Here is a 12,500-nt window from a genome sequence, read left to right as displayed (position 1 = left end):
TGTCCTGGATAACTGTCGTCCAGCAGCTTCTGAATTTTTTGAGCTGCAGCTGCTCTCTGACTGGGTGGAATGTCAGGAAGCTTTCTTCTTTTGTAAGTAGGAGTCTGGAAAAATGGTATAAAGTAACCTCTGGATATTAGTTTTACCAACCAAGGATATTTTGTTATAGCAGCCCAGGTGCTGGTTGCAATGACAACAGTCCCCTGACTTCCTCCAGAGGCGGGCACTGCTTCAGGAGCACTCAAAGTGTCTACTTAGAAAGAAATCTCTGAAACCCTGACTCTGCGAGTCTCCTCTGAAACCAGGACAGTGTCTTCCATTAGAACTCCCTCCTCTGCCTCTGAGGGAGTTATCTCCACATGAATCCTGGAAAGTTCCCTGGGATTTATGAAATCACATTTTCCTTGCGCCTTCTTTGATTCCAGGAAAAGGATCACTAATGGGTAAAACAGCAAATCCCTGTGGCAGTCGGGGTCTTTCTCTCCTGTTCACTGGAAGAAAGCATTTCTTTCACAGAAGGGCCAAACAAGGAAGTTCCATCAAAGGCAGCACTGATGAAAGAAGACTTGAAAAGCTCCTACCCAGTGTCAACACTTGAAAGGCTCCAAAAAAATCACATAGCCACATCCAGACAGGTCTCCTTACAGCAATACCTGAACCGGCAGCCCAAGAGGTACCCTCTGCTGCACGAGAAATCAATCTCATGGATGCATTCGAACTAGATAAAACAGCGGCCAGCTAACACCAGGATTTTCTGTAATCCTCTGGAGACATGGACTCAGAGAGATTTTTAGAATTCCATGGTCAAATCCCTCTGCAGTCTTGTTATCTGTGCCATATAGCTCAGGGGCCTAAGGCAAAAGTCACCGAAATACACACAAGCTTTCCAAATCTGTCCATCACCCCGTCCTCTCTGTTAGGGGGGGGTGGACAGAGGAACTCTGCTCTGCAAGCTCTTATTTGGTGGCTGCTGCCAAGACCATTGCATCAACAGGGACTCCTTTGTCTAATCCAGTCTACCTTTTGAAGAGGCTAAAATTTTATCTGGTCAACATGGGAATGGTTCAAAAGAATCTGTTTTTTTCTATGCTCAGTGAGAGACTAGGTTGATAAGTTCACCCACCGGGAAAGTCAACAGGATGTAGATAGGTCAGCGTGAAAAGCTTCCAGGAATACTGAATCATCTGGAGAAGGGTTATCTGAGGATCAACCACCCTTTTTTTTAAGGATCTCCAAAGGAGACTTCATCAGGTGATGATCTGGGGGACCCTATGCCTTTGTCGAAGTTTTGTTTTTCGGTTAGGGATTCCATAGGGTAATTATGTACATCTGCTGTATGGTCTCTTATGGTGACCCTTCTTCAGTGGGGTGTTCTGGACAGGTCTCCAAAGAGAGGGGGATAGGGTGTAGGATCCAAGGAAGAATGAGAGGCTGGGCCTCGAATGAGAGAAAACTCTCTCCACAACCTCGAAGGCCGAAGGACCCAGGGAAGCAGTGGTCAGCCACATTGGAGTGGAGATCTCTGAAGCAGGCAAGCCACGAGCCCACCTGGATACATGATCTGTGGAGGGAGCCACACCAGAGTTATCTAATGCCAAGGCTCTGAAGGGCAAGAAGCGTTCCAACAACATTAGAGTCGATCCCTGAATCCGATGCAGCCGCTTCGGCTCTGGGATTCATTCTGATCCAAGAGAACAGAAGCTGAAGTTTTCAAGGATACAGTCCGGGTTGAAGGCATGACTCTCTTTGGCTCTGACACCAGTACTGTTGGATCCTGGGACTCCAAAACTGAAGGTAAGATCCCATAAGGAGATATGATATCATGAGAGGTGGATGGAAGTCTCACAGATCCGATGGGAAATGGAAACTGAATAACCTCCATCAGAATCTAAGCTTTGAGGAACTTCATCATCCAATCCACTTCTGCTTCACAAAGACACCCTGGAAGACCTGATGGATGAGATGGTGGCCTGAGGTCTGTTGTGCTTCCTCCAGGTTTGTAAGAGAGGGGAGTGGAGCAGAGAAGATATCAGATGTAAAGCAAACTCAGGTGAATGAGCTCTCAGAGTTTGAGAAACATCTTAAGTTGTATAAGGTTTCGGATCCATGGGTTTCGTGGGCAGAGTGGAAGATATAACTATCAGATTCGAAGTCTTAGGTTCCATAAATATTTTCTTTGGATCTGATGAAGCTGGATATGAAGTTCTCCGTACTTTCTATGAAGGCTCATAAGGTGAGCAAGTCTTCGGAGACTTTGGTGGTAATCCTTTTCTGTGCTCTGAAGGAGCTTTTGAAGATTTGCTGGGGTTTGAGCCCCTGACGAGGAAGAAGATGAAGGTGGAAGTAAGCAATTAAGGACAAGCTTGTTATGCCTGTCAGCTATAGCTGTAGAAAAATGGTACAGTTTGCACCCAAGTGTGCTGCTCCAAACAATAAACATACTCCCTTGTAAGCAACCAAGTTGGGGATTTTATGCCCACAGGAAGTGCATTTCTTAAAACCTGCCAGCTTATCAGCCATGACAGAAAAATCCACAAAAAAGGTCTATACACGCAAAAAAAGGAGATTTTTTTTTTTTTTACAGATAAGTAAAAAAAAAAAATTACCAACAATGGTAATTAAGAATACCCTGTTAAGAAAAGCAGTTCTTTGAATATGATACAGGTGACCAGAGTTTCAGTAGGGGCTGGGGGTGAGAGCTTTTACGGAAGAATGGGTGTGTGCATATCCTGCTGGGGGACTGCAACAGGCAACAAAATGCCATGATCCCTAGGAGAAAGTACAGTTTTGTACCTACCCTAAATGTAGATGTTCGAGTGTCTTCACTGCTGCAGTCATTACACTTGGGTTATCCTGCCGTCAGGTGGTCCCCGCAGTCGGCCAGAGTTCCAAAGTCTTGGTCCGGCGTCGGCTGCTGTCGCTTCTTCCCTGACGTCAGTGCGTCAGGGGTATACAAGATGCAGCCGACGCCATTTTCTTCAGTTTTTCTTGCCCCAGATGTCAGGTGCCCCCAAAAAGGTAGGCAATACATACTACTAATAAAACATACAATAAGGTAAAAACAAAACCTTCAGTACCAGCAAATACACCACATAGGTAGTACAGTGTAGAAAGGTATAGATAAGACCCTGGTAAGAAAGAGGGGATGGCAGGTGGGTAACCAGGACTGCAGCAGTGAAGACACTCGAACATCTACATTTATGGTAGGTACAAAACTGCACTATGTTCATTGTTTTTCACTGCTGCAGTCATTACACTTGGGTTGAATCTCAAAGCTGAGTCAGGGTGGCTGGTTCTATAGACGACTTGGTGTGGCTATGAGGCCCTCCAGCACTGCAGTGGCAAAGCCAGCTCTGGATCTAAAATAAAGAGGCAAGTGGTAATGCTTGGTAAAGGTGTGCACTGAACTCCAAGTTGCAGCTTCCAAAATGTCTTTGGTAGGTACTCCTCTAAGGTAGGCAGTAGAAGTAGCAGTTGCCCTGGTGGAATGTGGTCTAATGTTACTAGGTACAGGTTTCCCATGCTGTGTGTAGCAGAACCGGATACAGTGTCCTATCCACTTTGAAATGGTCTGCTTTGAAATAGCCTTTTCCCTTTGATCCTGCAGCATATGCTACAAACAATTGCTCAGTTTTCCTGAAATCTTTTGTTTTGTCCAAGTAGAAGCGTAACTGCCTGTGTATGTCCAATGAGTGCAGAAGATTCTCCCCTTTTTTCTGGGGATTTGGATAAAATGTTGGCAAGTGAGTAGTTTGGTTAAGAGCCACACTGGATACAACCTTTGGCATAAATGTAGGGTTTGTTCTTAAAGAAACCCTGTCCTGATGAAAAATGATGAAAGGTTCCACTGCCATTAGTGCCTGTAACTCTGAGACTCTTCGTGCTGAGATTATTGCCAGAAGCAGAGCAGTTTTCCAAGACACATTTTAATTCTGCTGAATTGGCTGGCTCAAAAGGAGGTAAAGTTAGTTTTTTCAAGACAAAGTTGAGGTCCCAAGTTGGTGCTCTTCGGGGCGGTCTTATGTTTTTAGCCCCTCTGAGGTACTGTTTAAATAATGGATGAGAGAAAACAGGAGGATCCGTGTTGCAATGAGCTGAGATGGCAGAGGCGTGGATCTTAGGTTCCTAGGTTCATAGATTAGTACTAGGCTAACTGCCCTTTTGGGCCATTTGAAGTCTAGCCAATTACCTCATGTGAGAATCAAACATTGCACTTTGTGTCTTTAAGGTAAGAACCTTAACCATTATGTCATCCTCCCTCCCCATGGATGAAAAGGATAGGCCTTTGTCCAGCATCTCAGTTAAGTATCGTAATATTGGAGGAATATTTGGAACAAGAGGGTCAATTTGAGCCTGGTTCCAGGCACAGAATCTCTTCCACTTTTCTGAATAGGATTTTCTGGTGCTGGGCCTCCTGGCCTCCAAAATGACATCCATAACAGCTTTAGAGAGAGGTGTTGTCGGTTTGGCTAATGAATCTGCCATGCAGCCAGGTTTAAGGTTTTGAGCTGACTGTGCAGGATCTGATTGTTTTGTTGAGTCAGTAGGTGTGAAATTTGAGGGAAAATCCAAGGTGGGCCTTGAGCTAAGTTCTTTAAGATTGGGTACCAATGTTGGCGTGGCCAGTCTGGAGCAATCAGGATCATCTGTGGTTTTTCTTGTCTGGCTTTTAGGAGTACCTTTGAAAGGAGAGGCAGTGGTGGGAAGGCATAAAGTTTTAGGCTTTTCCAGCTGAATGAAAGAGCATCCACTTTCCATGCTTGTGTGTGATAAGTCCTTGTGTAGAATTTTTGTAGTTGGCAATTCAGTGGGGAGGCAAAAAGATTTATGTCCGGGCACCCCCATTTTTGCGTTATCATGCTGAAGACTTGTGGATTTAATTTCCACTCGTGAGGATCCATGATGTTTCTGCTTAAGTCGTCTGCCAGAGTATTTTTCTTTCCTGGCAGGAATTGTGCTTTCAGATGAACTTGATAAGTTAGAGCTGTGTTCCACAAGGTCATGGCTTGTCTGCATAGGGGGTAAGAATGAGTGCCCCCTTGCTTGTTTATATACCACATTACTGTGGTGTTTTCTGTCTTTAATAATAATTGTCCTGGATGCAGAAGGTCCTTGAAAGCTGTTGGGGCATTTTGTACAGCTAACATCTCTTTTTGATTGATGTGGAGATGCATTTGGTCTGTGGTCCACTTGCCCTGAATACATTTTCCTGCCATGTGTGTGCTCCCCAGGCGTAATGCGAAGCATCTGTTGTTAAAGTCTGCCTGGCTGTGGGTAGAGTGAAAGGCTGACCCTTGTTGAGGTGACATGCCTGTGCCCACCATCGAAACTCCTGTTGTAGGCAGGGAATTAGTGGTACTACTGTTTCCAAGCTGTGAGAATGTTGAGTCCAAACACTTTTTAGGTACCATTGTAATTTCCTCATATGCAGTCTGGCATATGGAATTAGTAGTATGCAGGATGCCATGAATCCCAAGGCCTGCAGAATTTTTCTTGCAGGGAGTTGGGACTTTGTTGCCATCAATTGAAAATACTGAGTCAGTTGTCCTTGTTTGTCTGGCGTGAGATAAGCCATCTGGGCCGTTGTATTTAAGCTGGCACCCAGGAATATTATCTCTTGTGAGGGCACTAGTTTTGACTTCTTTTCGTTTACTGTGTACCCTAGGCAAATTAGCAACCTTTTTACAAACACCAGATGCTTTAGGAGAATGTCCTTGCTCTCTGCTTGAATCAGGCAGTCGTCCAGGTATGGATATATTTGAATTCCTTTTTGTCTGCAAAACGCAATTACTGGTGCCAGGCACTTTGTGAAGACCCTGGGCACAGTAGATAAGCCAAAGGGTAGTGCAGAGAATTGGTAGTGCATTGAACCAGCTATGAATCCGAGGTATCTTCTGCAATTCTGTCTGATAGGGATATGCAGGTATGCCTCTTTGAGGTCCAAAGTAACAAGCCAAGCTTTCTTGCCCAACATGGGAAGAAGCTGCTGTAGTGTCAAAATTTTGAATTTCGGAACATTCAGGTAAGTATTTAGAATAGAAAGGTCTAGTATGGGTCTCCAGGCTTTGTCCTTTCTGGGGACCAGGAAAAGTCTTGAGTAAAATCCTTGTCCCTGCTGCGGCACTTTTTGAATTGCTCTCATGTCCATGAGGGCTGTAATTTGCTTTTGTGCCTCTGCCAATTGATTTTGTGGCAGGTCTGGCATTCCATTTAGCCTTGGTAAAGTGTGAAAGTGGAACCTGTAACCTTGAGACACAATATTCAGCACCCATTTGTCTTGGGTGATTGCTTGCCAATTTTGTAAAAAAGTGCTAGTTTTCCCCCCTAAGGGAGCTGCCAAAAGGGAACAGCCTGGCATTGGAAGGGGGAAGTCATTGGGACTGTTTCCTGTAAGGTTGTGACTTGTCTTCACCTCCTTTTGGGGTTGAAGCACCCCACTGTCGTGGTCTGTACGAGCCTTGGGGGCTGAGATCTGCCTCTTGGGCATCTGTATCTTCCTCTTTGTGGCCTGTCTGACACTGGAAAGGATCAATTCTTTGTAGGCCAATTTCTGCTAAATCGAGGTGGCTGTACCTGTAAGAAATCCTTCACTGTTTGCATAGATTTTGCCTTATCCTCCATTTTCTTTAATACCTCCTCTCCCTTAACACCAAATAAAATATCTTGCTGTAAAGGAACATCCAATAATTTTGCCTTAACACGAATCAACTGATGCTCTACAAGAAGCCTCTAATGAATCAAAACCACACTGCAAAGTATGCTTTCCCACTTGTTCAGCTGCATGCAATAAATCCTGCATTTCCTTATAGTCAGGATGTTCTGCACTTGTACTCATTTTCTGTTTTAACTGAGACATTAAATATTGTTGGTATTTAAGCATGTGAAACTGGCAATTTAAAGCCCTCACTGTTAAAGTTGCAGATGTGTAAACTTTCTTCCCCCATCTGTCTAATGCTTTAGAATCCCTGTCAGAGGGAACTGAATTTTTATCCGTGGAAGCCTTTACCCCCTTTGGGACTCTGGGAAATTGTTTCTGGGTCAGCAAGAGGGTTTTTATAAAGGAATTTGAGTCAGGGACTCTGTAGTACCTGTCTGACTTGACTGGAGCAGGGATAAAGAATCAGGATTTAAACTGGATTCAGAGAACACATCATCCACAATATCCATCACTGGCGGAATAGCAAGGGGCCTGTGCTGAGGCAATACAAGAAGGTCTCTGAGCCTTTTCTTGGATTCTGAGTAATCCTGGCCCTCCCAATGGAAATACTCCCTCATGGTATGTAAAGTTTCCCCAAAAGAATAATCCTCAGGAGGAGAGGCTGAAGGAATTGATTCTTCAGCATCAGAGTCCTCATAGGGGGGTAAAGAGTATCCCTGGTCTGAAGAGAAATCAGAATATATGGAAACCTGGTCAGAGGAATCAGTCTGTATCCTGCCTAGGCCTTTTATCAGGAGGGGGATGGGAAACCCTGATCAGAGTAATCAAGTCTTTGGCCATTTTGAGCATCTGTTTATAGGCATGGAGGCCTGTCCAGGTGAATGCTGTACTTGCTTCTTTGTCTTTAATGGAGTTTTAGACTTGGCTGTAGTTTTAATGGTAAGTTGTGAAGGTCTGAAAACACTCTCAGAAGCCGATGCCTGCTCAGCGGCTCCAGATCCATCTGAAGGGTTAGTCTCCGTAGGCCCAACACCTTGAGTATCCAGAGGCCTAGGCACCTCAACGTGGGAGTCGGTAGCGGCCTGTGGCTCTGAGGTAGTGGGTGTCAGGGGCTGGTGAAAGCACCTCACTGAGAACCGGCGACTGGCCTAGAAGAGGCTTTGTCGTCAGTTTTGGACCTCGGATGCCTGTCCTTATTCCTCATCTTTGCGTGTTTTGTGTATTCTGGTCGTTGGTTGTTCCGACGGCATGATATAATTAAATCTTCGGCCAAAGTAATGGCGAGCAAAATCAAATCAACGTTTAATAGTGCGTTTGTTAAATATAGCACAAAATCGACAACTAGTGACGTCGTGATCTGGGCCTTGGCATGGAATACAGTAAGAATGAAAATCCTTATGAGGTATTTGCTTCCCACAAGAAATACAATTATTAACTTTTACTGACAGTGGTCTGAGGCAAGAAAAAGTTTCCCCAATGGGGTACTTTGCTTTACTGAAGACTTTGGTTCTGAAAATCGAATTTCATATCTCAGGAGTCGGCCGACCGGCACTTGTGAACTGCTTTTGCTTAGGGCACCGTGCGGCAAGAAAGACGGAAGAAAATGGCGTTGGCTGCATCTTATATACCCCTGACATCAGAAGAAGCGACAGCAACAGACGCCGGACCAAGACTTTGGAACTCTGGCCTACTGCGGGACCGCCTGATGGCAGGATAACCCAAGTGTAATGACTGCAGCAGTGAAACACAAACATCAGAAGGTGATTCAAACTGCAAATGTTGATTCAGGTGCTTGGCTTACCAATTCATTGCTTGGTGTTAGCTTTTACAGCAGATGTATGCACTTACATGGGGAAGGCAATGAGGACCTCCGCTGTTACATGAATTGCACATCTCCACCCAGAAGGTGGGATTAGGGCCATAAGAAACATTCACAGACAGGGATGCCAACAAAGGAACAACAAACCTTTATGGGTGCTTAAATGATGGCCCCTCTAGTAGGCTTTTGCCCTCATAGTTTTGGGTGGACCCTCACAATAAAGAAACAAAAGTCCAATGGGGAAGGCTTGATGATCGGTAAGCAAAGAAGCAAAAATAATCTAGGGGAGAAGAAAAGCTCAACTTTCTTCCCTTCCAAGAAGGCTGGACTATTAAGTTTGGTCAAACTGTGACATGATTTTAACAGTCATATATAAAGTTTGTTAATGGTAATATGCAATGTTACATATGCAAACAGTTTAACAAATGGATCATGCATGAGACTAAAAAGGAAGATATCATGGTTAACTCTCCAAAAAATATAAATGCAGGACAGAAACCTTTGCATTATGACAAGATAAGCAATGCAGTACACCATGAGAGCCCTCAAACACACACGGGGTCCTACCTAATACTTTGCTATCACAGTGAACTTCTCCATACAACAGTAGACGGACATACTACAATGGTACTCCCAATAGCTAAATAAACTAAATTACTAGAGTGGCATGTTCACCAACAAAGTAACAAGCTGTAGTTGCTAGAACCTCCACACCTAAAATTTATGCATAGGAAATACCTTAGTGGTCCAAGACAAATCATTAGGTAACTGTCCTTTGTCATCCTCTAAATCACTTTTTGGTCCAGTCTTCCCTTGAACTTCCTTTGTTTTAGTGAAAGGGTCATCATTCCTCTGCTTGATTCGGCCACCTCTAGCCCTGTAATCAGCAAGCAATGTGGCCAAGCAATAGTTGCTACTAAAGTGATCTGTTATCCTAGTATTGAGCAGCTCGTGGGAAGGAAGAATACGGATGGATCTTGGCTGAATGTTTCCATTCATCCCTTGAACACCTGCCAGGTCCTTCAAAAGCTGTTTCTTTCTTCTGCAGTCTAAATCCCTGAATTCTTTGTGGAGCAGTGGGGACAGGAATACCTGCTCAGGAAAGTAATCTCGGGTGGGACATTTCATTCCTTTCTCTGTCAACAGGAAAGGCTCTTTGAAAGATATAAATGGGGATATGCATAAAATAACATCTTTCAATTCTTGTCTGAAGGCCACAGAAAAAGATTTGAGTCTGTCCTCAGAGGAAGTTACTGGTTCAGTCATGTACATTCCTGTATCATCCTGCAAGGGGTCACAAAAGAGTCTTGGCTGTTCTTCAGATTCCAGAGTATGCCCAAGTAAAGGTTCACTCATCACAGACAAATTCTGTTCAGTTTCAACATATCTGTGGCATGAATGTGACTGAATATGCTGATGGTCAGTCTCAAGTACCAGGGCATCAGAACCAGCAGCAGGAGTAGAGATGAGCATATGCTGCAGTGGTAGCAGTTCAGACTTGACACCTTTCAGTTTTTCTCCTTCCACTGCTACAACGTCAGGAAGAGTATGCACAGCATTCTGATCATCTTCAATGAAAAATGTACTATGAAAAACATGATCTAATCCTTCAGCCACCACAGGTTCAGTTCCTGTAGGCAACTTCTCCAAAGACACATCAAGTTCTTTACTGATTGCAATTACCTCTTCACTGAAAAGAACCTGCTTTCCTGGTTGAGGTGCTTCACTGGAAATAAATGAATTAAATGAGCCACTTTTGCTTAATGTGGGTGGCATGGCAAATTCATCCATAAGAAAGGAGATTTCTAGCTGTGAGTGATAAGCAATGAGGATCATAAAGATGAGAATTTCCTTGACGCGTGCCAGTTCATACTCTGAAGCTCCTCTCAGCTTGATGGTGCAGCCCAAATGTTGGGGACAGCCTTCAAAAAACATCAGTGTTTTCATTTTATCTATATTAAGAAAAAAGTAAAAGGTAAATTGAATCATGAAAACAAAATAAAAAGTAATTTCTTACTGTATCAGCACAGTCAAGCCCAGAATTCTAATACTGAAAACATGCATCCCTGCAGGTAACTGGATCTTAACAACTGTGATACAGAAAGTTAAAAAAATTCCCACTATCAGCTAATCTGTTAGACATTCTCCACAATGATGGATTCTGGGTTAGGTATTAGCTTTAAAGCAACTGCAATCTGGGCATGTCTGTATGTTCAGTGAGGTACAACATCATGTAATGCATCACCTTTAAATGTTTTCATTCCCAGAGTCCACAAGTTTGACTCACCTGCCACTAGTGATCACCCACCAACAAATCAAAAAGTACTGCAGATTTATCATTGCATTATTAAATAAGTGAAACAATACATACCTGCATGACTTAAAATAATTAAAAAAACAGCTGCTAACAACCACTCATTTACAAGGGGATGAAAGGAAGGATATTACCAACTCATCAACAAGGTTGCACAGCCCATCCTAATTTGCAAAGGACAGTCCCAGTTTTGAGCTCTGTATCCTGCATCCGGCACACAAAATGTACTGGTTTTGAGACAACTGGTGCATTCTGCATGACTAAGGATTATGTCATTGCTTATGCTACATTTTTTAGCATTCAACTCCAGTTCTCCACCTTGTGGTCCCACCTCCACAAACTTGTACTCATGAATTAATTCATACTCACATCCACTCATAATTTCCCTTTACAAAATTCACTAAGCCCAAGAATACAGCCTAGCTAATCAGATTAAATCAAAGCCCTCTCCAATTTATAAAACACCAACAAAAGTCATTCACATGCAAAGCTCAAGCATAATTTAAAGCAGGAACTGTGAAGGGAATTTCTAAGGTAGTTGGAATCATCAAAGACTGGCACCCTCCTTAACAAAAAGGAGTCTAATGACATAAGATAGACTCGGATTGCCGTTTTAATCATGTTTGAGTCAATCACAGATTGTAAATCTATGAGCCATGGGTCACAATAACTAAAAACTAAATTGGAAAAGACATGGAATGTTTGCAAGCTTGTTGATGCAAAAACATACAATCTGATCAAGACAAATTTTTATCTTTATCAGCCTGCCTGTTATGGAGGAAATCATTATCTAGATGATGATGATGATGATCAGCTTTGGTTTTGTATTTGCAAGCAAAGTGGCCACAAAAATAATGTGCCTCTTGGAAGTAGGATGGGTGCTCCACAAACTGAATGTTTAGACCTGTATGTTTACATACAGCACTATCTACTATTTTATTTGAAAAGTCACATTGCTACATGCTGGTGCAGCTTTAATTAAGCACCTATCCCTATGTTTTATGATAGTGCTGTGGGACTTGCACATTCACCCCCTACTGAACTAAAAGAACACAGACTGATTTAATGCCTCACTTCCAAGGATGAACATAGCCTTATTTCAATATTCAAATACTTATTTTTTTTTTCATCCAGGGAATACTAAAAATGTTACATTCCCAAGATGTCATCCTTGAAACTGAGGCAATAAACCTTAGGTGGACAGAGAACAGCGTAATAGTCACTCAAAACTAGTAAAACAACCAGATGGGATCTTTAATTTCTCATTTTCAAAGATAACAACTTAGTAACTATGTTTTAGTATCTACGATGACAAAAATATGCACCTGGTACAATCTGTCAAGTTGCAAGAAACTGCTCTCCATGACAACAAGGAAGGTTGTCTCAACCACTAGAATTAATATAAATAAGCCTGTGTTGGCCCTTAAGTATGCAGGCATGCACAACACTGCTTTTTGTTAAAAGGTGTGTGGTGAGACTTTTAACAAAAAATCTGTTTTGCTTTAAGTGCTCTCTGTTTTTCTGTCGAGAAAAAGAGACTAGCATCCCTATGACGCAGAGGTATAAAATCCCCTTACTTTGTCCTAGACGACCTATGTTAAATTAGGGGCATGGGCACTGCAGGGGCCAGGTGAAGGATGGGAGTGAGCGGAAGACTTTGGCTCGTTCAGCCTGGCGGGAATGAAGCCCTAAGTTTGCTGTAATAAAAA

At 43.1% G+C, this 12,500-nt stretch overlaps 1 protein-coding gene across 1 annotated transcript in view; it reads right to left on the bottom strand.

Annotated features, from left to right (window-relative positions):
- PIKFYVE (phosphoinositide kinase, FYVE-type zinc finger containing) overlaps window positions 1-12,500 on the bottom strand; it is a 3,858,188-nt gene that overhangs the window by 1,529,893 nt on the left and 2,315,795 nt on the right. The window contains 1 exon segment of the mRNA XM_044075403.1: window positions 9,216-10,429. Coding sequence (XP_043931338.1) covers window positions 9,216-10,429 — 1,214 coding nt within the window.

Source organism: Protopterus annectens, chromosome 6.part1 (genome assembly GCF_019279795.1).
Source record: "Protopterus annectens isolate FY-2018-M chromosome 6.part1, PAN1.0, whole genome shotgun sequence".
Taxonomy (NCBI): domain Eukaryota; kingdom Metazoa; phylum Chordata; order Ceratodontiformes; family Protopteridae; genus Protopterus; species Protopterus annectens.
Note: the sequence above shows the minus strand (reverse complement) of the source record. Positions and strands in the feature narration are given on the sequence as shown.